At 38.5% G+C, this 25,338-nt stretch overlaps 1 protein-coding gene across 1 annotated transcript in view; it reads right to left on the bottom strand.

The window, feature by feature from the left end:
- Positions 1-1,418: 1,418 nt before the first annotated feature.
- FAM185A (family with sequence similarity 185 member A) overlaps positions 1,419-25,338 on the bottom strand; it is a 35,351-nt gene continuing 11,431 nt past the window's right edge. The window contains exons 4-8 of the mRNA XM_005423561.1: positions 23,347-23,485; positions 19,195-19,236; positions 13,746-13,841; positions 11,299-11,433; positions 1,419-1,856 (exon numbers count right to left, since the gene is read on the bottom strand). Of these exons, the coding sequence (XP_005423618.1) occupies positions 1,741-1,856; positions 11,299-11,433; positions 13,746-13,841; positions 19,195-19,236; positions 23,347-23,485 (528 nt within the window). The 3' untranslated portion in view covers positions 1,419-1,740. The remainder of the gene's footprint in view (positions 1,857-11,298; positions 11,434-13,745; positions 13,842-19,194; positions 19,237-23,346; positions 23,486-25,338) is intronic.

Raw genomic sequence — 25,338 nt, forward strand, 5'->3', positions numbered from 1 at the left:
TTCTTTTGAATATGGAACAAGTAACATATTTTCTTACTATGTTCTCCCTTAAACTGCTGATGCAGCAGTCTCAAAACCACAATGTTAATCTCAGAGGCTGACAGGCTTTGTATTTCAGGTGAATTATGGGACCATTAAATGGATTCAATCTTGTGAAGTACCTATTAGACTGTTTTCATGTGGTGTGAATTTTGAGGTGATTTTTTCACTTTGGCTGCAGCAGGGCATAGAAAACATCAGTTTCAAATACTTTTCTGGGTATCCAAAACCATTATAATTTATTAATATTCTAACTTTTAAAAGTATAATAATAACTCAAATCTAGTAATATTGTAATGCCTTTAGTAATACTATTAGAAATGTTTTATATATTACTGTTTATATTAAAAATACATGTAATTTGTCATATGCATCTGTGCCCACCTCATCCCAACAAGCAGTAGACACAACAATAAACAGGAAGGGGAGTTTTTAACCTCACTGAATTACAGTAGATATGCTGCCCTTGACTCTTGAAGTCCATTAGCCAGGGGCAATTATATCTCCTGGGGAATCCTGTGGCAAAAGAATTTCATAATGTGCCATTATGCCTTAAAGAGCATACACATATATACAAAACTTAAAGCCTGAGCTGGCAGTCTGAATTCTTTCCTGCTCCTCACCATCCCCTGAGCTGGCAGGGATTCTGACATTTCAGCTCAAAACACAAATTTTATTACTGCTTTTATAAGGTGCCATAGAGATGCATGGAAAGGCTTTTAAAAGCCCCAGTTACTTTGCTGTGTGCTTGTTCTACAGTAACACAGAACCCTCCACAAAAATCAGACCTGCCCTTGTGCAGGTTCACCTGCTCCCCTCACCTCCCTCTCTGCCTCCCAGGAGCTCTGCAGGACGGGGCTCTCAGACACTGCAGAGAGAGCAAATAAAGAAATTCCGGCTCTCAGTCACAAGGGCAACACTTCCCTCCTAGGGCAGCTTCTCCTTCAGGGGAATGCTCAGGTGGACTCTCCCCTAAGTGCAGTTGGAGGAGTGCTCCTCCTTGGAATTGGCCAGATCCATGGTACTTTTATTTATTTTAAAAGCTTTTCTTTGCAGATGAGCAGTGGTAGACAGAGCTGGAGTTCTTCTTTCTATCCACAAACCAGAGGTTCAGGATGACACAGAGCAAGTTCTGCCATCTCACATAAGTATTTTACACAGAAAGTACTCATCACCCAGGCTGAAACTGCTCAGGGTTCAAACACCAAATGAAAAGAGCACATAAGAACAACACTGAAAGTGATTTTTTTCCTATCCATGATACAATTTGGTTGAAGATAATTCTCTGCATTTTGCATAAACCAGCAGAATTCCCACAGTATTGAGGCATTTACTTTAAAAGTATAACAGAGCTTGTCATGAGCAAAGCATGGCATCTTGGAAGTGTTGAAAATGCTTTTTTAAATTTTTAAATGATGACTCCAAACTTTTGTTTGAAAGCTACCAGCTTTTAAACTGATATGGTAAGTGGGTCAAGTTATATGAATTCTGAATATGTAAGATCATCTCTTTCCTAAAAGGCACTAAAAGTAAACCAGACTGTTTAGCACCAGCACTGTCACAGGCAAATCTTGGGTTAAAATTCTCTAATTTTTAATAGTTTCTCTTTTATATTAAGAATATTCATCCAAAACTTTTCATAATTTTACAGAAATGTTCCTTTGTAGTTCCTTGATTTAATCTCTTTGGCCTATTTCACCTTTAAGAACTCTTCAGCTTGACAGACTGGATCCAGCTTTGGCTTTTAAGACACACTTTGCCATTTTGTGTGTCAGCCTTAATCCATTTGTCTGTTTCATCCCTTTGATTCATATGACCTGGAAAAGAGAGTTGTCTTAGTTTAATTTGACACACAGTAAACATGTCATCTTCACATTGTCATTTTTTTACAAGCTCCCTGGAAGCACTTGTAGCACTTTCATTTGGTAGAATTAGTGTACTTTTAGCAGAGACATTTCCTCCTTGATACAGTTTTTTTTTTACATTAATCTACTTTCCCATAATACATCTTTACAACAGAACAGTGGTTTTTATTATTTTTATTCTTTTTATTCTAAGCTATGAAATGTGTTATGGTGGGTTGACCCTGGTTGGAGGTCAGATACCTACCAAAGCCACTCTACCACTCTCCTCCTCAGATGAACAGGCCAGAGAAAATAGAACAAGAAGCTCATGGATCAAGATAAGGACAGAAAGAGTTCAGTCAGCAGTTACCGTCACAGGGAAAACAGACTTGACTTGGGGAAAAATTAATTTTATTTATTCCCAATCAGCTCAGAGAAGGGTAATAAAAAATAAAGCCAAATCTTAAAAACATATCCCACTCACCACTCCCTTTGCTCCAGGCTTAATTTCACTGCTGATTTCTCTACTTCCTCCCCACCAGAGGCACAGGGGATGGAGAATGGGAGTTTTGGTCAGTTCACACATTATCTCTGCCACTCCTTCCTCTGCAGAAGGAGAGCTCCTGATGCTCTTCCCCTGCTCTGCCATGGAGCCCTCCACAAGCTGCAGGTGGATCTCTGCACTCCTGCAGACTCCAGGGGCTGCAGCAGGGGAATCTCTGCTCTGGCATCTGGAGCACCTCCTGCCCCTGTTTCTGCACTGGCCTCCACATCAGCAGGGATGTTTCTCTCACATATTTTCACTCCTTTCTCCAGCTGCTGTAGGGTTTTTCCTCTTTAACTGTGTTATTTGTCATCACTGATGGGTTAACCCCTGGCCAGTGGTGGGTCCATTCTGGAGCAGGCTCTGTAGGACACAGGGGAAGCTTCTGGCAGCTTCTCACAGAAGCCACCCCTAGAGCCCCTCCCAGCACCTTTGCCACACAAACCCTACATGTACTGGTTTTCTCTGGGATAGGGTTATTTTTTTTAATAGCAGCTAGGATGAACCATGTTTTAGATTTCTGCTGAAAACAGTGTTGACGATTGACAATATATAAATTTTTTTATTTCTGAGTGGCCCTTTCACAGCATCAAGGCCTTTTCTGCTTTTAATACTGCCCTGCCAGTGAGGAGGCTGGGGGTGCACAATAAGCTGGGAGGGGACAGAGCCAGGACAGCTGACCCCAAAAGACCAAAGGGACATTCTGAGCTGTATGGTGGCATGCTCTGTATCAGAGCTGGCAGAAGGAGGAGCAGGGGACACTCAGAGTGATGGCATTTGTCTGACCCAGTACATGAGATACAGTCCTGCTTTCCTGGGGATGGCTGAAGACCTGCCTGCCCTGGGATGTAGTGGAAGAATCCCTCATTTTGCTTGGCTTGTGTGCACAGCTTTTGCTTTATCCATCAAACTGTCTTAATCTCAAAATCTCTTCATCCCAACCATGACTCTTCCCACTTTTACTTTTCTGCTTGCCTCCCCCATCCCACTGTGGGGAGCGAGTGGCTGCCTGCTGCTCAATAGCCAGCTCTGGTTAAACCATGACTCTACATGAGATACTGATCTGGCTAAGTAATTTCAAAGATTTTAAGAGCCATGGTAAGACCTGATTGCCCAGATGCCCAGACATTTTGCAAGTATTACTGTTTTCTTATGATAATGGCCTAAAAAACCCCCCAAGCCTGAGGTATCTGTCTTACAGGTTTCACATAAACTTTGTATTCACAGCCATACTCTGAAAAGCTCACTAACAAAGAAGAGAGTTCAACTCAGTCTCATTTTTTAATCAAAAACCTGAGACACAGTGAGAAAAGATTTCTGTCCATATTGGGAATTAAACTGTGGTCTTTAAAGTGCCAAATCAGTGCCTTTATCACAAGATCAACCTTCACTTTGGTTTATCTTTAAAAAATATAATTTATTATTACTTTAGTGTTCATTTAATTGTGTGAATTCTAAGTTTAGAATAATTTGAGCCTGGAATAGCAAGAGGGATGGCAGGGAAGCAGATTCTGAGCCAATTTTGCAAACATGCTCTGCTCTGACCTGTAACACAGCTGAAATTAAATTCTGGCCGCAGCAAAAACAGTGGCAAAACTCCAACTGACATCACTGCTCTGGTTTCCACAACTCAGGCCTGTGTGCCAGAAGTTTTCAATAGCATTTCAGTGCTTTAGCATCTCTAAGTGGGATTCATTTGAGTTTATGGGCCAAACCCACAGCAGTCACAACAGGCTGAGGTATGGTTTGGAAGAACAGAGTTCTCAGAGGAGTGCAACAATGCCAGAGTCCCTTTGGTGTCCCTTGTTATCAGACTACAACATGCCTTCAGGTGTCTCCATGGGGATGCTTTAATACAATTTCTGCACTCCTCATTGCTCCAGACAGCAGCAGTCTCAACCACACTCAGTGTTCAGCATCATGCCTACAGTAAAACAGAATCCACAGACCTCTGCTCATCATCTAATTGCAGACTTAAATCTGTGATGAATCACCAAGTTGGACAAATGTGTTGTATATGGAACCCATTAAAATTTGAATGTCCAGTTCCTCAAAGCTTTCCTGAATCACTGATTTTCAATAGTATTGTATCAGAGAGTCTAGAACAAAAATGAAAACAGAATCTTTTAAGCACAGATAGCACTTAAAGCATTTCATCAGTCTGATTTTTAAGGAAACAGCCTCCAAGTGACAAGAAATTGAACAAACAAAGAAGTATAAATGAAAATTTTAGCTGATCCTTTAACAGAGCTGTAGAACACTAAAAAATACAACTTTTTCTCCTAGGGAGAGAAGACACAATAAATGCAGGGCAGAGATATATTTCCAGAATATTGGAGTGCTTGGTCCCAGTTCCTCTCTCTCATGTTTTTGTGACTATGGCTTGTACTTCTGTACAAGAAACAAACGCTGAAGCACAGAATCAGTGCTGTAAATGGTTTCATGCACTGCTTACACCTTGCCAAAAAAGTTAAAGCAGAGTTTAGGGAACACAGGAACAAATTTACAAGAGCCATTTTAAAGCTGAGTTTCTGTCTGAGCTCTGTTTCTCATTTTGGTTTTGCTATGTGAATGTAGAAAAAAGTTTTGTTCCTTGTACTTCTGGAAATTTGCCTATAAGGCAAATATTAAGGTTATTAAGCCCATCACTACTAGGAGGTTCAGTTATTTCCTATATTTGAATTATTTTGTGTATGAGGCACTAATCAAGCAACAAGGTTTAGTTGGAGACCTTCTGATGACTGCTTGGGTCTTAACTGTACTCACTGCTTGTACTCTCAATACCATGAGAACATGAGTGGATTTTGAGGAAGACTTTACTAGCTTGATTAAATCACAAAAGCAAACAGCCTCCTGAACTGAGCATGGGGCGGGGGAATTAATTTCAAAACCTACCAGTCAAGACAGCAGCATGAGTTCAGGAGAAGACAAACTATTAGGCTGTGTATACATTTCAATTTAAAGCCCAGCAAAAAGCTTGTGGTGTTTAAAGGAAGGTAACACCTTGGCAAAACTTTACAGTCAAGTACTGATTGTTTATTTACTTGCCTTCCTGGAGACTGGAGAAGTTGAGAGCTATATTTTCACATCACAAAACACAACAAGAGGATCATATTTTAAGTGTTGTTCGTTGGTAGTGTTAGGACTGCGGTATATATCAAAAGGTTGTGAACAGCTTGAGTTGAACGCAAGCTGAAACCAATAAAAATCTGTAGGATAGCATCTCATCTAATGTGTTTAATAAAAGTTGGATGAACTTTCTACTTGACTCAAAGGAATGTAATCTTTTCCAGATACAACCTTGGTCTTTGTTTATTTTTTTTTAAGATATTGCTTAAGGATCAAGGCTTCACAGAGGGCAGTGTGTAGAAGGACATTATAAAACAAAGCACTTCCCACTCAATTCTAGTGGCCAAGAGTCAATAAAAACTGCTTCTAAGAAAGAAGGAAAGTTCTGAAGTGCCTTGAGAACAGACTAAACAGGGGGGGACATGACAGCAGATAGTGTTACTCCTGGGATCAGAACTGCAATGCTGACTGCAACAAACCCAAGACAGCTGCACAGTGGGAGCACTTGTGCAGCTGGGAAGCTTCAGATAAAACCTGAAGTTTCAGCAGACTGACATAATACAAGCTCTTTCACTTATTTCCCTTTTAAAGGCAAATTGCTTGTCTCATGTTATTCACTGCCCCTTCAGCTGTGTTTTTATTCAACCCTTGAACTCCAGGCAGCTAAAAACACAGACATTACCTTGGAGTAAGCAATACAGAATTTCTCATAATGAACACTCTTAACCACATCCATCCATAAAGCTTTGTGCATGGTACAACAGACTGATGCAGTCAGCCCCCTCTGGCACCCTGGCCTTAAAGCAATCCTAAAGGGAAGGCCACAGCATTCCACAGGCTGATCTCCCTGCACTACTGTGTGAGGGACCACTCAGTGATCAGCAAGAAGTAATTATTCCTGATGGCAGGAAACATCTGGTTAGATCCCCTTTGCTCCAGCAGGGAACATCAGGCAGATGTGAAAGTTGTAATATTTCAGCGCATGCCTGAGTGAATGATTGTTGTAAGGAGAAAGGTGCTTCTCACCACAATCTATGGGGAGAACCAGGCAGGATGAGAAGACCTGAAGCATGTTAGTAAGAGAAACCTGAAAAGTCAGAGATAGGACAGAAGTGCCAATGTCCATCTTTTCAAAGGAATCTGGTCATTACAGACAGGCTGACTCTCCAGAGGCACAGGAAGAGAAAGGCCAGCTAAGAAGTTCTGCAGTATCAAAGAATAATTGGATACTCAATCAACCCATTAGGTAGGGGCAATGTGAAAATTTTCACAGGAGAGAAGGAGTTAGAGAAGTCAATGGGGGATTTCCTCTGCATGTCCTGTATACACATCTGAGGGAAGGCATACATTAACATGGGAGATTTCTATTACCTGCATGGCCACCAGAGGCATGGCTCAGAGGAACACTGCTTCAGGGGGCTTAGCAAAGCTCTTGTGCTGTAGCCTGGATGGGATTAGTACCAAAACCTAAAAGTCCTGTTAACTGCTGCAATTGTTGTCATGCTGACAACAACTGGGAGCAAGTACGTCTCCACCTGGGAGAAAACCAAAACTCCCAAAGCATAAGCTCTTTGTATAAGGACAAAAAACCACAGAGGTTTGCCAGTTGAGAAGGTAAAAACAGGGAGACACAGTAACAACAAACATCCACAGCCTCTGAGGAGACCTGGGACATGGTGGGACTGTGACAGTGTTCACAGGGGTCCCAGGAAGAGGGAAGAGACGAGAATGTTGACTCAATGTTTCAGAAGGCTTGATTTATTATTTTACAATATATCTTATATTAAAACTATACTAAAAGAATAGAAGAAAGGATTTCATCAGAAGGCTAGCTAAGAATAGAAAAGGAATGATAACAAAGGCTTGTGTATCGGACAGAGAGCAAGTCAGCTGACTGTGATTGGCCATTAATTAGAAACAACCACATGAGACCAATCACAGATCCACCTGTTGCATTCCACAGCAGCAGATAATCAATGTTTACATTTTGTTCCTGAGGCCTCTCAGCTTCTCAGGAGAAAAAATCCTAAGGAAAGGACTTTTCAGAAAATGTGTCTGTGACAGTGGGACATTTACCATGGAAACTCACACAGCTGCTGCAAACCAGATGAATTGCCTGCAAAGTTAAAAGATTCCTCAGCACCAAGCAGATGGCATCAGGTGAAAGGTTGCCACTGGATATGAACTTGGCACTAGGACTGGGGCAGGGATGGAGAAACATCCAAAATCAGGTGAGTCCCGGCATCACTCACAGATGAGATTTACACGGTTTATTTTCCAGACAATTAGGTTTGGAAATTGACACCATTTGCTACAAGGATCCAAATAAAGTCTCTGAATGACTGCAAGACTTTTTCCAGCAAATTCACAGTGGTCAACACACAAGTTGGCAACCAAAGTGGCTGAAGTGTGCCCAATGGCTGCATTTCATTTAGTCCCCATCCACCCACATGCCAGATAACCTTCCTTTGTTACTGTGGAGTGGGTGGGAGCAGATGGTCACATCGACCTGAGACAAGAGAAATCAGGGCTGAAAGCCTCTCCTGAGGAAGCACTGAATTTGGTCTGAGATGCTCACATCACCTGGTCTTCACAACCTGCAGTGACAGGCCTGCCCCCCAGACAAATGCTACAAGCAAGTTTACCTTGCTATTTAGCAAATTTTCCTTTACCATAAGGTCAAGTTATAATTTTTAGTCCTATTGCTAGTCAACAGAACAATTTATTTCCTTATTTCTCTGTAGCAACTTCTTATGTACTAGAAAAATGCATCTTCTCTTCCCTTTATCTTCTGAGACAAAACCAGAACTTTTCAGTCTTCTCTTGTTAATAACGATTTTAGGACTCTGATCACATGTTCTCCTTGAGAGACTCTACAGTTTCAAAGCACAGTACTCAGAACTGGACACATTCCAGCAAAGTATTACTAATGCCATGTAAAGCCAAAGGATTATTTTGAGTTTTACAGAACAATCATGTTAACCTGCTGTTTGTTTTCAATGGTGTAACGCTATTGTTTCCTAATATTATTTAAATCTTGCTCCTCTCGGGACTACACAGGTAATTGTTCCTACCTTTGTACTTTGAATTTAACTTATTGGAAAATGGCCGAAAAAGCATGTAAATCAAAATTATATGAACTTCAACCTTGACCTTCAACATGTTTGACATAACAGTCTTCTGAGTTCATTTTCTGCTCAAATATTTGATACTTTTTAGCCTCCTATTCTTTCTCTTACCACATGTAGTACCTATAGCTAATTACCTCCACAGGCATAAGATTTAAGAACACAGGCACACCTGGAGACAGGGAGAAGGCAGACATTGAGCAGGAAGGGCTTCTCTTCTTGCCAAGGAAAAGAAAGAACACCTTGACATGATAACAATCAGAAATTACTGGAATTACTCAAGCACTCTAAAGGTAGCCAAACACTTCCACTGATGGAAGCTGGACCAGTGCTGAGCATGAACAGTGTTTATGTAACATTTCATTATAGCATACATACTGCTTTCAAGACTGCCAATGGAAACAGAGGTAATTTGTCCTTGCAAATTACTTCAAAGAATAAAAACTCCCTGTCACTGCTCTCCAGGTTCCCTCCTTTTCTCAGCAAGTGTCTCCATTTTGCAGGAAAGTCCCTTCTTTTCCTAAAAGAGCAAACCTATTTTCCCACTCTCATCCCTCTGTCTCTGGAGCACTCACTGCAGACTTCCATCATCCTGCTTTCACTAAATCCCACTCTATTCCCTGGCTGGCTGGCAAAGCCTGGATGGGAGTGCTTGTGGGGCTGTTGTGTGCAATGGGGGTGATGGTGCACATGAAAACTGCTCTAAAGCAGCAGGGAAGGCTTTCCTGCAGCAAAGTGCAGGAAGAAGTGCATGTTTACCCAAGTCACAGAACTCTGCCCTGTCTTCCCACAGGACAGCCTTCTCTCTAACACATTCACATATTCCCAGAGGCAAGTAAAGCTTCCTACAAAGTCACAGTGCCTGTGTTATTCGCATGAGAACTGAATTTTCTGAAAAATCATCTGGTTTTAAACTAATCTTTGAACCCAAAAGCATAAAACTCCTCAAATGCCATGCTCTTGTGATACAGTTTTTAACCACTTGGCAAAGCTCCTCTGCACTCTCTATTTTACATTTCTTCAGTCACCACAGCAGGACAGCTATGGACCTTGTACCTGAAACTTCAACAGTGAATAATGCTCCCAGGATACAGAAATTTTATTAAATGATTTTCAATTATTTGAAAATCTACTTGTACAGGAAATGTCACCTTTAGGAAGAAGCAATTGTTGGTAGTGAGGGGACAAGTGCAGAAAGGTAAGGTAAAGAGAAATAGAAGTAGGAAGTATTTCCCTTTTTATGTAATGCTGTAACTTCTTTAAACAATTGATAATCATTGGCCTAATGCTGTTGTGCCTTTGCATAATTCTTGATGATTTCTGTGCCTTTGGGACGTGTATATTTGAGAATTAACTAATCAGAGTTTCTGCTTTTGGCCTCAAGTGCCAAGATCATTTCCATACAGAACAATGGGCTGAAAAATTGCATCTGCTTCAGTGATGACTGTCCCACACAAACACTGACTGGGTTGTGAAACCAGAGAAGTCATTCAGCTGGGGATATTTGAAACACCATTCTTATCTTTAATGTTGCCAAAGTAGCAAGATGATTGATTGGCTGGTGGTCCTCATTCACTGAGAAGTCTTGTTTCACTGCTGAGGTGATTCATTTCACCAAGTCATGCTAGAACCTGGGGCCCTTCCACAGATTTCTACTCTGACAACCTCTAATTATGGTTTTTAAAGAAACTGTATTTAATAACCACTACTAAATTTAAGTGCTAGTTACTGTTCCTAGGCAGGAAGAGATATATAAGCAGGCTACATCCTAAAATTATATAATTACAGTTCCAGTGTTTTCCTGACTCTGAGATCCCCATCTTACATGGGACAGGAAAAGAGGTTTTGTGCATATTTTCTTAGGTTTAAAACTCCAAGCTTTATTCCATCTGCTGTCACAGCAGGTCACACTGACATAACACATTCAAACAGAGCTGGAGCCCTCAGGCACACTCAGTTAATGTTTTCTCTAGAGCAAACTGTGGAATTGGTAAAAGCAACAGCCTTAACTTCTAGATAGCAACATCTGGAGTGGGGGAGAGAAATACACACCCTGACAGTGAATTGTGCAACTGTTTTCTAAAGCAGGAAACAGCAAGATCTGGGATTCTAAGTTCAGTTTTAAATGCCTTACAAGAATACTTCCAGTAATTGTAGGTACCTCTCCATGTACTCTCTCTCTATTCCTCCAGTTCAGCTTCTTCTGCTCTTCTCATCTCCCACCCACCATTTCTCAGCCTATCCTGCACTACATACTATTTATAAATATGCCATTACCCCTTTTATTTCCCCCTTTGACTCAGACAGATTTTTTAAATTATTATATTTTGAATATAATAGATTGCCCAGGAAAGTCAATGTGAGTTTCTAAGCCAACAAAGCAATGGGTCCAATTCAGCCCTGAATTGTCCCCCACAAATTCACTGGACTAACACTAAGGAGGAATTTGGCTCTAAGGCTTTTTTTAGAAGTTGATTGCATTCACAAGTCATTTACCAAATAAAATTTTAAAGTCATCCAGTAACATGGGGAGTGTAAGAGCACATGCAAACATCTGAAAGTGAAGCAGATTAAACAAGCAGCTGCCAAGGGCAATAAACTAATAAAGAAATGTAGATGCCTTTGACTTAGGCCAGACAGACATTTATTGGGAGCCAAGATTAGTAAGCCTTACCACTTAGAGTTACATGATCATCTTTGGAGGCACTCTGTGTTTCTTTTAACTGGATCTCTGAGCTCACATCCACTTTTCTTCCAGACAGCTCTAAATAGGCTTTGAGAGATGCAGGTACCTTGACTGTAATTGAACCTGGTATAAATTTAAGTGAAAGCTAGTTAGTTTAACCCTGAGATCAAAGCATGAAATAGTCCATTATTTCACTAACTTGAATCAAATCATCATTTGGTTGTGTTTGGTTGGGTTTTTTTAAAAGTCTTCAGAAACAGTAACCTCTTTTTTGTGGTCACTGAAAGGATAAATGAAGGTATCTTCATTTAAGAGAGTATGTCACATACAGAAAATGGTATCACAGAATTTCCTACACAGCCATTAAAATAAATAGTGACATACACTTCAAGCAATGTCTTTTGGTAGAGGATCTTATTACAGGAATGATCAAGGGAAGCAAATATAATAGATCTCACAGTATTATGACTTTAAGTTCATCTTCTAGCTGCATATTGACATTCCAGAGCAAGGACAGGGCATCAGACTTGACAAATAACCCAGTCACTGCATGGCACATGATGAAAGAATTGCTCCTCTGGAAGGATGAGGTGCTGCTCACTTGCTCTAAACACTGGCAATTGTCTTTGCTTTACTGCTCAGGGCCAGCTGTTCACATCCCCCAACAGATGCAGTCTCAAAACTGACTTACCAGTTTAGACTATGCATCACCAAAATGTAAACTAGTAGCAAAATTGCAGCTTTGGTGGCCTGAATAATTCTACTTTGAGATTAAAACCAGAAATTCTGACTTCTGCTTCCCCTAAATATGTGCATCTATGCATCAGACCAAAGGCAGACACTGGGCCCCCAACCTGCCCACATTAGTCATCTTTGGAATAGCTCAGTCACAAAGTCTGAAAGCTCTCTCCTACACATTAGATCAAAAACATGAGAAATTCAGAATAGACTTCCTTTTTATGTGTTCTTTCATTTTTGCTTAATTTCAACATTTACATTAGAAAAACATAAAACAGTTTCTTGACATCCATCCCAGAAGCTTCAGCAGAACATAGAATAACAGCTAAGAAGCACCAGAAAGCAACCCTAGCTGAGCAATTTACACATAGCAGAATCACTTGCCTGTGACAGCTCTGATGAACAAATAACTTCCAGTATAATTTAGGGCTGCATTTTGCTGGACACACAAAAGCCTTAGAATAAGAAAGGGAAAAGGTCTTCATCTTTGGGTCCTCTTTGGAGAGTGGCTCAGTGATGACTCACAAAAACCAGCACACATGCAGCTCATTTAGCACGAGTGGGACATTTTCTACACTGCAGCTGTCAGCAGTTATTCTGAATTTACAGGGTAAACAGAACCAGAGCTTCAACTTTGCCTTTACTAAACTGTGCTGCCAGAAGAGATGTTAGAAAATATTTTGAAAATAACATTAATTAGCTTTTATTGAATACATTCCTCTTTTCTTCTAGCTCAAAGAGACATTAACTTAACAAAATAAGTGATGCTAAAGGCAATCAAGAAATAATATAAAAATAAACTTCTTTGCACTAATGAAGCCAAACTAGATGTACAGAAAGGTGCACAAATTATTTCAATTCATTGACATCATGAGTCCCATTCTGAGTAACTGTTAGGTTTTAACAGGGCACAGGCTTGGTTTCACAGGAGACAGAAGTGGACCAAACCACATGAAGTGTCTGACATGACATTAAAGTCAAGTTTAGAAATGCTGTGGTGTGTTTTGGCTTGTTTTGGACTTTTTTGTTTGTTTGCATTTTGGGTTTTTTGGTGTTTTTTTATTTTTCCAAACTAGGATTAACAAGATGTAGTCAGGGCTCTGTAATTTACAAAATCATATCTTCAGAATGGCAAAACTGAAAGAATTCATCAAAACAGATATGAATTCAACTTTATGTATGAGCTTTTAACTATGAAGAGGAATTTAAGTGAGTAAGCGGGAGAGAAAATGAAGGGAAATGGTAACGTAAGGCTCTCCCATCTTTGCTTTTCTGCCTTCAAATTTTCATAGTAGGACATTTCATTCAGAAGGCAAGAAAAATAAATGTATGTGTGTCAGTGATCACTGCACATACAGCATCATGGAGAAAACTGTGCTCAGGGCAAAGGAACACTGCAACCCTCGTCAACTCTGCAGAATTCTGCTGGGCATATTGCCAGGGAAAAAAAAAAAAGAAAAACATGGAAAAACACAAGCACATTTAATCCATCTTAAGTATTCTTGTCCCTGACAGAGCTTATTGTATTTTAAGTATTTATAGACATCTTCCAATAATGATGCAAAAAGAAAAAGTAAATAACCAACAATCACAAACAATTTTTTACAGACACATAAAAAAGCCCAAAACAAACCCTAACCTCCTTTTGTTTTACATCAAAATCTGCTAGAATAAAATATTTGATTTAGTTTGCTAACCTTTCTGGGATTTCAGATCCACTTTTCTTAATTGACTGACATAAACATCTATTGTCCCATGACATGTAGAAGCTTTTAGACTTCCATCTGACGAATCTGAAAAACAAAAGAAAAGAACTTGTGTATCATCCACTCTTTTTAAGTAAACATTTGCCAGAATCTTTCTTTATACCTCAAACTGATTTTCATCAATTCTTTTTTGTTTGGCAATAATAATTGTATTTATTAATATTTATAATAATTTACAGATTATACATAATATACATATACATAGTAATTTACATAATATACATCTACAAAATAATGTACAGACTGTCAGCCTTCACTTAGGATTTTTCAGAAACCTGTTATTCAATCTCCCCACTCCAGAACTGGGGCACACTCTGCTCCTCAGGCTGTAGCTCTGCAGTTGTTCTACGCCGACAAGGGCCCAACTGCAGTGCCCATCTTTCTACAGGAATGTCTTTATCTCTGTGTGAAAATTAAGCATGAAACTTGAATACCAAGATCTCTTTTAGCTTCCAAAAGAGTTCATTTGCTCAGCCCCTGTGCAGGGAGAACTTTACCCAGGAAAGCTACCCCATGCACAAACCAAGCAGCTGCGCACTGCAATATCTTGTTAAACAGAAAAACTGAACACAGGCTTTGTGAAGTCTGATTCACTACATCTGAACTATCAACAATTGTTTAATATGTCCAGGAAAACAACATTATTTGTTCTGTGCCTTGGAATAGAGAGGCCTAAGTTTTCTTTTATACCTTATTAGCAGAAATTTATGATCATACAACTTTGCAAAGAAGCATTTTTACAAACAGAAAGCCTTTAAGAAGCTTTAAGTGCACACTTGAGTAGTCTTTATTTGCAATGTATTCCAATTTTAAACACATAGACTTCCACAATATTAAGTGAAATCCCAAAGAGTTCAACTACTTTCAAACTACTGAGTTCAAACTATTGAACAAGTTTATACATAGTAAGAATTGTAAAGAAATTATAAAAAAAAATCTAGAGGAGCATAAAAAAATTACCTTGGTACATGAGCAAAAGGCAGTTACTGAGAGGTATTTTTAGAGACAATGCTAGAAATTAAAGTACTGGCAAGAAATCTTGAGATACTGATAGAGTGGTTTCTCAATATGCATAGAAAAAACCCAACAGTCAAACTGTTAGAAGTAGCTAAAAAAATAAAACTCTAATAAAACTTCCCATTTTAAAAAGTAAAAGCGCTAATGAGAGAATGAACTTGATTAATTAACAAGGATGTCTCATATTAACATTTTATGCTTGCCATACAGTTTTAGCTCTAAGTAAACTCATCTGGAGCTTTTCTGATCCCAGGTTTCAAGCACAGATGCCAAAGATCAGTGCACTGCTTACAACAGCAAAAACACAGAAAAGAATCTTTATCCCACAGCTAAAGCTGATTTCTTTGGAGGGGAAAGTAATCAAAGAAAACCAGCTAATCCATACTTAGCTGAGAAACTGAGAAGGGTTTTGGCTAAAAAGAAAACATTAATAACCAGAACTGGATGTGAATGCTTCTGCCATTGCAAGACTGTACTAAAGAAGGTCTGTTCAAAATCTGAAAAAAGAAAATTAACTCTTCATTAATAATGAAGAGTTTTGCTTGTCTAAGTGAAAAAGAAATATTGATTTTAACTGCTGATTTTTTGAAAGGTTATTCATAATGGTTGAAAAGTTAAAGTAATTAGAACCGGAAAATTCGACATGCATCAACGTTTTTAATGCACATTTGAAGCAGTGATCACTAGAAGTTTTCATGCAAAGGCTGTTTTTGCAGATATTCCCCATCAAATTTAGTAACAGCCAATTACCAACTCCACATAACCTTGACAGAGATTTTGCTGGCAACAGATACAGGAAACATCCAGCCTTTGACTCTTCTGCTTTAAACAGAACTTATTCTAAGTTCCTTTATCTTTTCTAGGAAGGAAGAAGAGTCTCCTGTGACAGAAGAGCAGCTCTCTCCAGGGAGAACAACTACAAACAGTCCACATTCCACCAGCTGATGGTGCTTCAGAGGGACAACATTTATCCACTGAAGCCTTTCTCTTCCCACTTCTCAAATACAAAAGCAGCTCCTGTGAGATTCTTCCCAGTGGGAAGATCATTTTTGGGAATCTGCAAGACTGAACAAATTGTTCTTTCCAAGATCTTCAATTAATAAATATTAAAATAAAAAGAATTCTTGTTTTGTGAGAGACTGGATGGTGTTGGCAGAAGGCATCAACCTGAATAAAGGATGCAGGAGGAGGGCAGGAGGGACAGGCTCACCAAGTCACAGATTTACCAGGAAAGCCAAAAACAACCTGGAGGGAAGTGGAACACTTTTCCATTGAGGAACACTGTTTTGGGAGGATCACTTGCCAGATTTTGACTCTCAGAGTACGTCACTAATACAAAGTTTCCTATGGCTGAAGAAACTTCAGCAGAGTTTCAAAACCACCAAAAGCTTGGCAGCACTATTCAAACGCTAAACCTGACACTACAATACTGTACAGTAAACAACTGTTAAGCTTTGACCTATGGAAGTAACATGAAATATATTTTATGGAAACAACTGAATATGATTCCTGTAATGAATGCTACAGATATGATATTAAATACAAGTGTGTAGATACAATGAAGAACACCAAGAAACACAGAACTGTTCATCACTTCTGCAAAGTCTATAAAGATGCTGTTTTAAGTTTGTGTCTCTAACTCTTAACAAATAAAGAGGAATAAAAGGAAAATTGATTTTAAAAAACCCCAAAAAGTAAGGCACAACAGAGTGCACAAATATAAATAAATAAATATTTCAACAATGAAAAATTACCCTATACTAAGAAGCATAGGCTGATAGCATAAAATACATAACAAATAGCAATGGAGACAATACATATTTTATGGCTATGACAGATCAAACCTAAGGCAATTTATTTTCAAATATATACCCAGTGCTAGCTGATATGAATGTGAATAACTGAAGGTAAAAATAAGGAAGAAATTTATAGTTTGAATTCAGAATTTGCTAAGGACCAACAGGGAAAAGGTTTTCTTCAGGTTTTTCAAGGGGGAGAACAAGGACAAAGTTTTTTACTGGAAATGGAACAGATGGTCAGTCTTGTGCAGCTTTTGCTATTTAAGAATTTACTGGTACTAGAGAAAAAAAGATTAAATAAAAGGGCAGAGTGAAGCAAGATGTCCTTGGAAGGACAAAAGTCTCTGTTAAGTTTTATGGAAATAAATAGAGCTTGAAGAATAAAACCTAAGTCACATAACTTGACTGCACAAAAAGATCAGTGAAAGGCCTACAAAGGTAACATTTAGCATCACTTCTCCACTTTATCAGCCTAGCACTAAAGAAAGGATTAAACACAAGTGATCTTCACTTAAATCTAAGCAAAACCATGCTTTTCCTAATAGCACCTAAAGACTGACCTTGTTTATGGCAAAATCAGTGACAAAAATCAATCTCTATAGGAACACAAAATATTTGTTATGATTTTATTACAGACTGGAGGAAGCATAAAAATCCAAGACTGAATGTGTGCTTGAATTCCTGCTTAGCTAGCTATCTAGTATTTCTTATTGATACAAAACTGGCCAAAATTCTTGGTTTAGTTCATTGTTCTAAAACTGCCATATGAGAAGTACTATAAGAAACTGAAATGTATTCACTAAATAGACTTTATTATTATTATTAAGAATTCACTAAATTGTACACACAACTGAAAAATCCTTAGCAATCCTGACCATACTCACCATGGGGACCTGGCAGAACAAATGATGCAACACACAAAGCAAAGAAATCTCTCAAGAAAACAATTCCTTTCCTAACTAATTTATCCTTTTACCTATTCATGATCTATTTTCTCACCCCAATTTTAAATGACATCCATTAGCTGTAAAGGCCATAGTCTCTTTTTGATAAATTACTCTGCTCCAAAAAAGCCCAAACAACCAAACCGCCTGGCTTGCCTGGTTTGGAGAAAGGAAGCTGGGGGTGAGCTCATCGCCCTCTGCAGCTCCCTGGGGAGGGGAAGGCACAAGGAGGTTCTTTTTAGGAAGGATTTTTGTACAGAGAGAGTGCTCAAACACTAGAGCAGGGTTCCCAGAGAGGCTGGTGCCCCAAGCCTGTCAGAGTTTAAGAGCTCCTAAGCAAGACACTCCAACTCTTGGCCAGGCTGTTGGAGTGGATGGTCACTGTAGGTCCTTTCCAACAGAAATAAGGGATAAGGCCTTCAGCAAACTGGTTGAGTAGGAGGTACTCTCACATTTTTACAGTTGAAAGTCTGGATCTTCAAAGTCTTTTAACTTTAGAAAAATCCATAAAAATACCAGGGATGTTTAGTGCTCTTTAGGAAAAGATGAAGTCTATCTAGTGCTGTGAGAATTGAAATCTGAAAAAGAAAGTTTCTTCAACAGTAAGATGTGTCTCAATGCTTAAGCTGAACCTTGTTAGTTAAGGAAAATCATCATCATCTGTTGATGGAAAAAGCTACCTCCTATATTAAGAAACCTTTATTTAAACACTCTTCATACCTTATGAGTTTATTTAAGAGAAGGAAAAACAGCCTAGCAAGTTGAATTTAATTCTGTGGTTTAATGACTAACTCATAAGAATGTGTCTTGCATTCATTTTCCACGAATGTTAATACAGAGCTCTTAGAAACACAAGAATTGTTAACAGTCCCTGAACACATCTTAGAGATGGTCCCTGAAACATGCTTAGTGAGTGACTACAGTTAAAACCTTCAAGATCAGGGCCTGAGGAAGTCTTTCTACATTCAAAAGATACACTGAGCCTTGTCTAAGATTCTGTCACTTCAATTTCCTGCCATATCAATAATTAGAATTTGAGTTTCTCACTTTGTGTGCTATAAAATGCACTGATATAAGGTACATCATAACTGATAGCTCTGAGTTATCCTGTCATATAAATGCCCAGGTTCCCAAGAAAAGGTTTATCAGCTGTTTTCATTTCTGAAGGGAAAATTACTGGCATAATAGTTTCAAAACACTGGAATTATCACAAGCCTTCCCATCACCTCCCCAAATAATACATCAGTGATTAGCTTCCTGATATAAAAATTAAACATAGCTAATCATTGATAGCAATAAATGTAAGAGAGAACTACAGTAAAGGCACAAATGCATTCTATGGAGACTTAAGAATTTTCTCAGTCCTTTTATCCCATCTATAGCTAAAAGATGACAGCCAGACTCAGTCTCACTTGTGCAAAGCCCAGTGAATCATGTGCCTTGCCCAACCACAAAAGGCTGAGTTTGGAAAGGGTCTTATTCAGCCACACTTATCAGTGCTATTCCTGAAAAGGAGGCAAAAACATCTGTGTGAAATCACCTCCTCTTCACTTCCCCTGTGAATATTTAGCCTTTAGAAAGGAAAAGGGAAGAGCAAGACAGCGAGAAGGCAGAACCTACCAACTGTGATACTCCCTCTTTTGGTCTGAAGGTTGGTATTACCTATAATGAAAAGGAGAAAAATGTTAAAAACATATTATCAAAACATATAATTTATTCATTTTTTAGCTTGTTGCTCTACAAACAAAAGTCTCAACACATGTGGGTAACAATTAAGTGAGTCCAGATAAGAAAAACATTGAGTGAATGCAAAGACACCACCTGGATTTGAGGGAGAAAAAAATGTAGAGAGGCATGTGCAAGGCTAATGCACAATATTGCCTTAGTTTACTTTGGGCAATTTTTTGTTAATTTCTCTGATGCCTGCAACAGCACTACAGATGATTCAAGTTCAATTGCATGAATAAGTTTCTATTTTCCTCTTTTATATACCTATATCCCATCTCTGCTGGAGGGAATCTTGTGTGTTATCTGCAAAGGCAACTTCCTGGAGCCACTGAACATTTTCTACTCCCTCCCAACTTATTCTTTTGTAAGAGTTTTGTGTATGACAACTCCATGTCAACACTTCTATTGACTTCAATCAGAGTACGTTGAGCAAAGTGGAGAACCTCAAACCAAGTGTGTAAGGCACAAAATGGAGAATGGTCTTCTTCTGAACTTGCATCACTTTAAACAGGCACAGGCGCTCCAGCCTTAAAATTTCAAAATGAAATTTTTAAAATTTCAAAATACTTATTCTGCCCTTTCACCTACAACATCAAGAGCATCTGCAAGGACAACAGATGTACCTCCTAACAGAAGAGACATCTGTCCTACTAACAGTCGAACTAAATTGTACAAACTTCTCCATTTCCATGCATAAATGTGTCACAGAAAATGCTCTAAATTAAAAACTAAACCACGCCATGTCATCCCTGCCATTCTCTCATCCTCCCAAGAGAAAGGCAGAATGAAGACTAAGGCTGATCACAGAAACTGAGTGCAGTTTAGCAATACACAGTAACCATAATTTGCAGATCTTTCAGAAGAGGTTTTAAAAATTGCAGATGGATTAAGCTCTACCCTATCTTGTGTAATTACACAGTAGTAAACAACCATTAGGGCAGAGTGCGTTCCACTAGATATGACCTGTATTTTTCTTAGTGGTTCATGGGCTGGAAGCTAGAAAAGCAGCCTATCATCAACAGTCTTAAATTCATCTTTTCAAGCACATACTGTACAAAATACTTTGGAGTTCTAAAAATCAGAGCAGAAACAAAAGCATTTTTCAATGACATTGAAAGATGCTTGGCTTCACTGTTTGCTGTTTTTAAAAGCCATGCTATAATTATCCCATCCTTTCCCTCGTTTTAGCATGACTGGCACTTACTTTGGTACAACCTACAAAAAGATCTGGGGTTTTGTCAGCCAGCAGCTCCCATAGGGCACCTGAAGGTAGATCATATTCTGTCAGCATATAGCCCCTGGGTCTGTTCTTCATTTTTCTGGGGGTTTTCCTACCTGTTTTCATAAGTAGACCCTTGAAAAATATTCAACATGTAGAAATCAAATTCCATTTAGATACATACTCATATGGCAGAACCACCAATGCTGCACAATGTCAACACATTCTGTGAGGCTGCACTTAGAATGTTGTGTCCAGTTTTGTGCTTTGAAGTCAAGAATGACACTGGTGTCCTTAATTAAGGCCAGAGAAGGCTATTGAGATCAGGGACCCAGACCAAGCTAGAAATGCCCTAAGAGCATGTTTGTTTTGCTTTAAAAGGAGAAGGCTGAGAAGGACTCTTCTTGTGGCCTTCAACTACCTAATGGGAGGGTATAGAGAAAAAAGACATTTTTCTCATGGTGATGCAGCAAGAAGAAGGGAGAAGTAGCAATAATGGATACAAATTGTAATGGAAATTATGATTAGAAAAGGTTTTTTCCCTGCCAGAAAAATAATTCAGGAGTGGACCAAGATGTCCAGAAAGGTCATACAAACTCTGGACTTGAAAATACTCAAAGCTCAACTAGACAAGGCTTGGGCAAGCTTGGTCTAACTGAGCCTACTTTAAACATTAGTTGGGAGGGAATTTGATATCTAATGCAAATTTAAACTAGATTTATAAAACAAATGAATAGTTAATGCAACTCAACCCAAGACTTTGGGACTGCTGCAAAGAGGGGTTTCCTGTTCCTCCCATGTGCCCCTTGGTAGAGAAGGCTCACTGTAATGGTATTGGCTCTCAGATAAAGAAGAAATTCCTCAGGATCAAATTTCTTCTTCAGGCGTCAACTCAAAAGTTTAATAGCACCTGACATCTCTAATGCCTGTTACAGAAGCTGATGAAAATTACCCAAAACAAACTCCTTTCAAAACAATGCATTGCCCATTTGCCAGAGGAGCATGAAGCATGCAAACGAGCAGCTGTGAAAGTTTGAGCTCTACCAGTGTCCTGATATTACAGCCTGAGTTTCAACCACAAAATGTGTCTCAGACAGGTTTGTAAAGTCTGTGCTGCACTAACTTCAATTTTCCCAGTGCAAAAGCAATGAAATCCAGCTTAGTTTTGTGCAGGATGCGCTGATTTGATGCCACCTATGGTGTCAGCTGTAGGGAAATGGTGACTTCAATTGCCCAAGAAATAAACAAACAATCTGTCCAGGTGTTTACAGACAAAACTATTGCAATTGAGCTACCTCATGAGCAAAAATCAGAAGTGAAAGTCACCATTCTTTTCTAGCAGAAATTTATAGTAGGAGTTATCTTGTCTATTAATACATGTTTGTATGTGTACTTTAAAAGCCTTGGCTATTAAAACATGATTGGGGAACATGATATTGTACAGAAATTTTTTTTTATCAAAAAACAGGGTAAAATTACCAAGCAAATGGTAATGTGCAATTTTTTAAAAAACATACAGCTAAAATAACATTAGGTGTTCCAGGCCCATTTAGTAGAGAGGCCATAAAAGTAATCCTGAAGTAACACAAGAAATATCTGCACAATTTGGATACAATTCTATTTGTTTTCACATTGTTCTTCAGCTTAATGGCAACAGGCCTTACTGAAGAAAGTAAGTTATTAACTACAGCAGTTATGATTTAATTTTTGTAACAAGAAAATAAAAATTAACTCTTGAATGTGCACAAAGACTGAACCTGCTCACAAATTGATCACACCACAATGTCATTATAAAGTTAGAAAAAGCCAAACCAGCACAGCTTATCAGACAGAAGTTCCAGAAATAACACAAGCCTACATGTTAGAAAAATACAATAACAGGAGGAAAAGCAGCTTATTTCTGTCAGTGCATGCTAAAATTAACTTTAGCTAACAGGTTTAGAAACCATTCTCACATTTAATATAAAGGGACAGAGGAGTTGCTCCTTCAAGGAAGAAAGAAGTAATTTTTCAAGCAAGATGACAACATAATTTCTTAGCAATTGTAGTAAATTCTTTTTAAGGGATATAGCTGAAAATCTGGAACTCTGACAGAGCTGAGTAATTTTTTTTGTGCATCTTCCAGTTTGTTTTACTCAATGTTAAATCACCACAAATGCATTATAGCACAGACTGAATTCAGTGGGAGTTTTGTTAAATTAGAAAACCACACCAGATTTTAACCTCAGCTGCTGCTTAAATAAAATACTCTGTAGTTTATTAGTTTTAGATCTAGGGGAAGGACACCAAAGGGTGGATGGTTTAGAGACTGCTAAGAAGTCCTAAGAATTTCTTCTAAAAACAGAAACTGTCACCACTCTTAACATAAGATACCAGCAAACACACAGGCTATTTCTAATAAAAACTTCTAATTATGACTCTTTCCTACAATAGTTCTTAGTAGATGATCTGTCTAAGAGTTGCTTCTCCTATGAAGAAAATAAAGGATGGGGAGGGGAGAAGCCTGCTGACAACTTTTAACTATCATTTTCATTGCTGAATTTTAGAATATTTTGATGTTCTTAGTATGTGTTATTATATGAAAGACATTTCTTTCATATAATATATGCTTTTTGCTATTAACAACTGTGCTTATGAAACTGTTTTGAAAAATACAGTCTGCTAGGTGGCACAAAATCAATTGTCTCTAAGAGAAATAGAATTGTCTTGCTTGCATGCTGTGCACAGCTGATTTAGTGACAGTCCACTGCACTAGTCTGTTTGTTACTGTGAACATTACTGAACACCTTCAAAGCAGCTTCATTTGTGACAGACTTCCTTCTTACCATGAACACTTCCCAGCATAATATCACCAGATTCTGAAGAGAGAGATGCTGATTCTGCATAGAGATATTTAGTTTTCAGCAGCCCATCTTCAGTAGATATATTGATGGTTGTCCCCTGCAGCTTCTCTATATTTACACTCTAGGAGAAATAAACACAATCAATAATTTGTCATCACAGTTTGAAAAAGCAGTGGGAAGTAACACTGTTAAGACACAAAACAAATGGAAAGCAGTTGTTGGTGCAGGAAAAATGGAATCAGGTTCTTAGCTAAAAGCTACACAAGACAAAACAAAAAACCTTTCCATCCAAGAGCTCTGACTTAAGAATTAATGATTCTTCACAACATTCCTATGAGCAATTGCATCCATAGTTCAGGTGAAGAACCCAAGTAGTCACAAACAGATGAAAGAAAAGTTGAATTTCATTTTCAAAATTAAACACTTCATTTTGAAAAGCAAAATGAATTATTAACTTTAATTATGAAGACTGAATCTTCGTACAGCATTACGACACTTGGAGCATTGATGATCAATTTTCTGCCACCAGAAATTGAAACACCCTCTGTCTTTGTTACATACTGCTACTTATGAAGATTTTTAACTGGTTTGCTTTGTAGATATATCTTTGGTGAAGGTTTGCAAAAAAGCCCCACCAGCTGCCCTTTTTCTCAGCATAATTTTCCTATCCCCTTGGTTACTCAGGCTTCTATTCTTGGACTTAAGCCTCAAGACATACAAAGTCTTGAAAAACCAGGGATAAGATCTCCATTTCTACTTCTTTTCAATAGAAACAGAAAGGATAGAATACCAAAAGTTGCACTAAGGATTTGGGAAATAAAAGGTGACAGATGAGATTATCTATGTAAAAGTGGTGAGCCACATGATAAAACATCAATGTATTGGAACAAAACAGAACAATTCACATGCTTGTGCAGCAGCCACATGAAACCAAATTCTGTTCAGTTAAATTTGATTTATGATGGAAGAATGCAATAGCTCATACCTGAACCCCCACTCAATTTGTTTTTATTTTGCTTATGCAGACTTTCAGTGAATTGCACAAAATCCTTATTCATTACATGAAACAATACGTGGCTTTCTAGATCAAACTGTGCCTCACTCAAGTAATTTTTAAATCCTTGTCATTTTAGCACTGCCATCTTGTGCAAAAAAAGTTGATATAAAAAAATAAGTCTGTTAACCCTTCCAGTCTAATACTATATAAAGAATAAGCTATGGGTGAAATAAGAGATATTCTGACAAATAACTACTAGTGTTGCACAAACTCAGTGCTGCATTGTATCCCAAAAACTGAGCTGAAGAGGCTGGTTTAGTATGGGCTATATGACAGCCAAATTATACTGTGGCCTTAGCCATCCATTCACACTGAACTACTAAATTATAAGATTACAGAATGGACTGCTGGCTTGAGACTTTTCCCATGATGCTACAATACTGACTAGATCTCCAATTATTTAGCAAGATACATTAAATTTTAAGAAAATCAAAATGCTATGCATAGCCTATGGTAGAATTAGAAATATGTGCCAGTCAATGCCTAAAATCACTGCAGGTGCTGCTGCTTGGAACTCTGCTACAGACAGAAACAAAATCCAGTAACAAAGGCACAACTTGTCACTACTGAAACAGACAATTCAGCTTTTCATCTAATACTGCTTGCAACAAACCCTAATAACCAGAGATCTTAAACATTAATTTACATTGCATCTGTCCTAGGGATGCTTCCCACTCCCCACCCTGCAAGGCAAAGTGCAAACCTGCTCTGACACGTGGGCACACAGCAAGGAAAGGGAAAGGCACTCTCATCTCAGGCTCTATGATCTCACCTGTTCTAAGAGTTAAAGGACTTGCAAAGAACATTTCCCATTTGAGGGCCACCACTGATACCAGCACAATGAAAATAGTGCAAAGCACACTTGAAAGGGGAGGAATAAAATAGAAGTATCTGCATAGTTTGGATACAAACTGGCT

The sequence above is a fragment of the Geospiza fortis genome, unplaced genomic scaffold (assembly GCF_000277835.1).
Source record: "Geospiza fortis unplaced genomic scaffold, GeoFor_1.0 scaffold424, whole genome shotgun sequence".
Lineage (NCBI taxonomy): Eukaryota > Metazoa > Chordata > Aves > Passeriformes > Thraupidae > Geospiza > Geospiza fortis.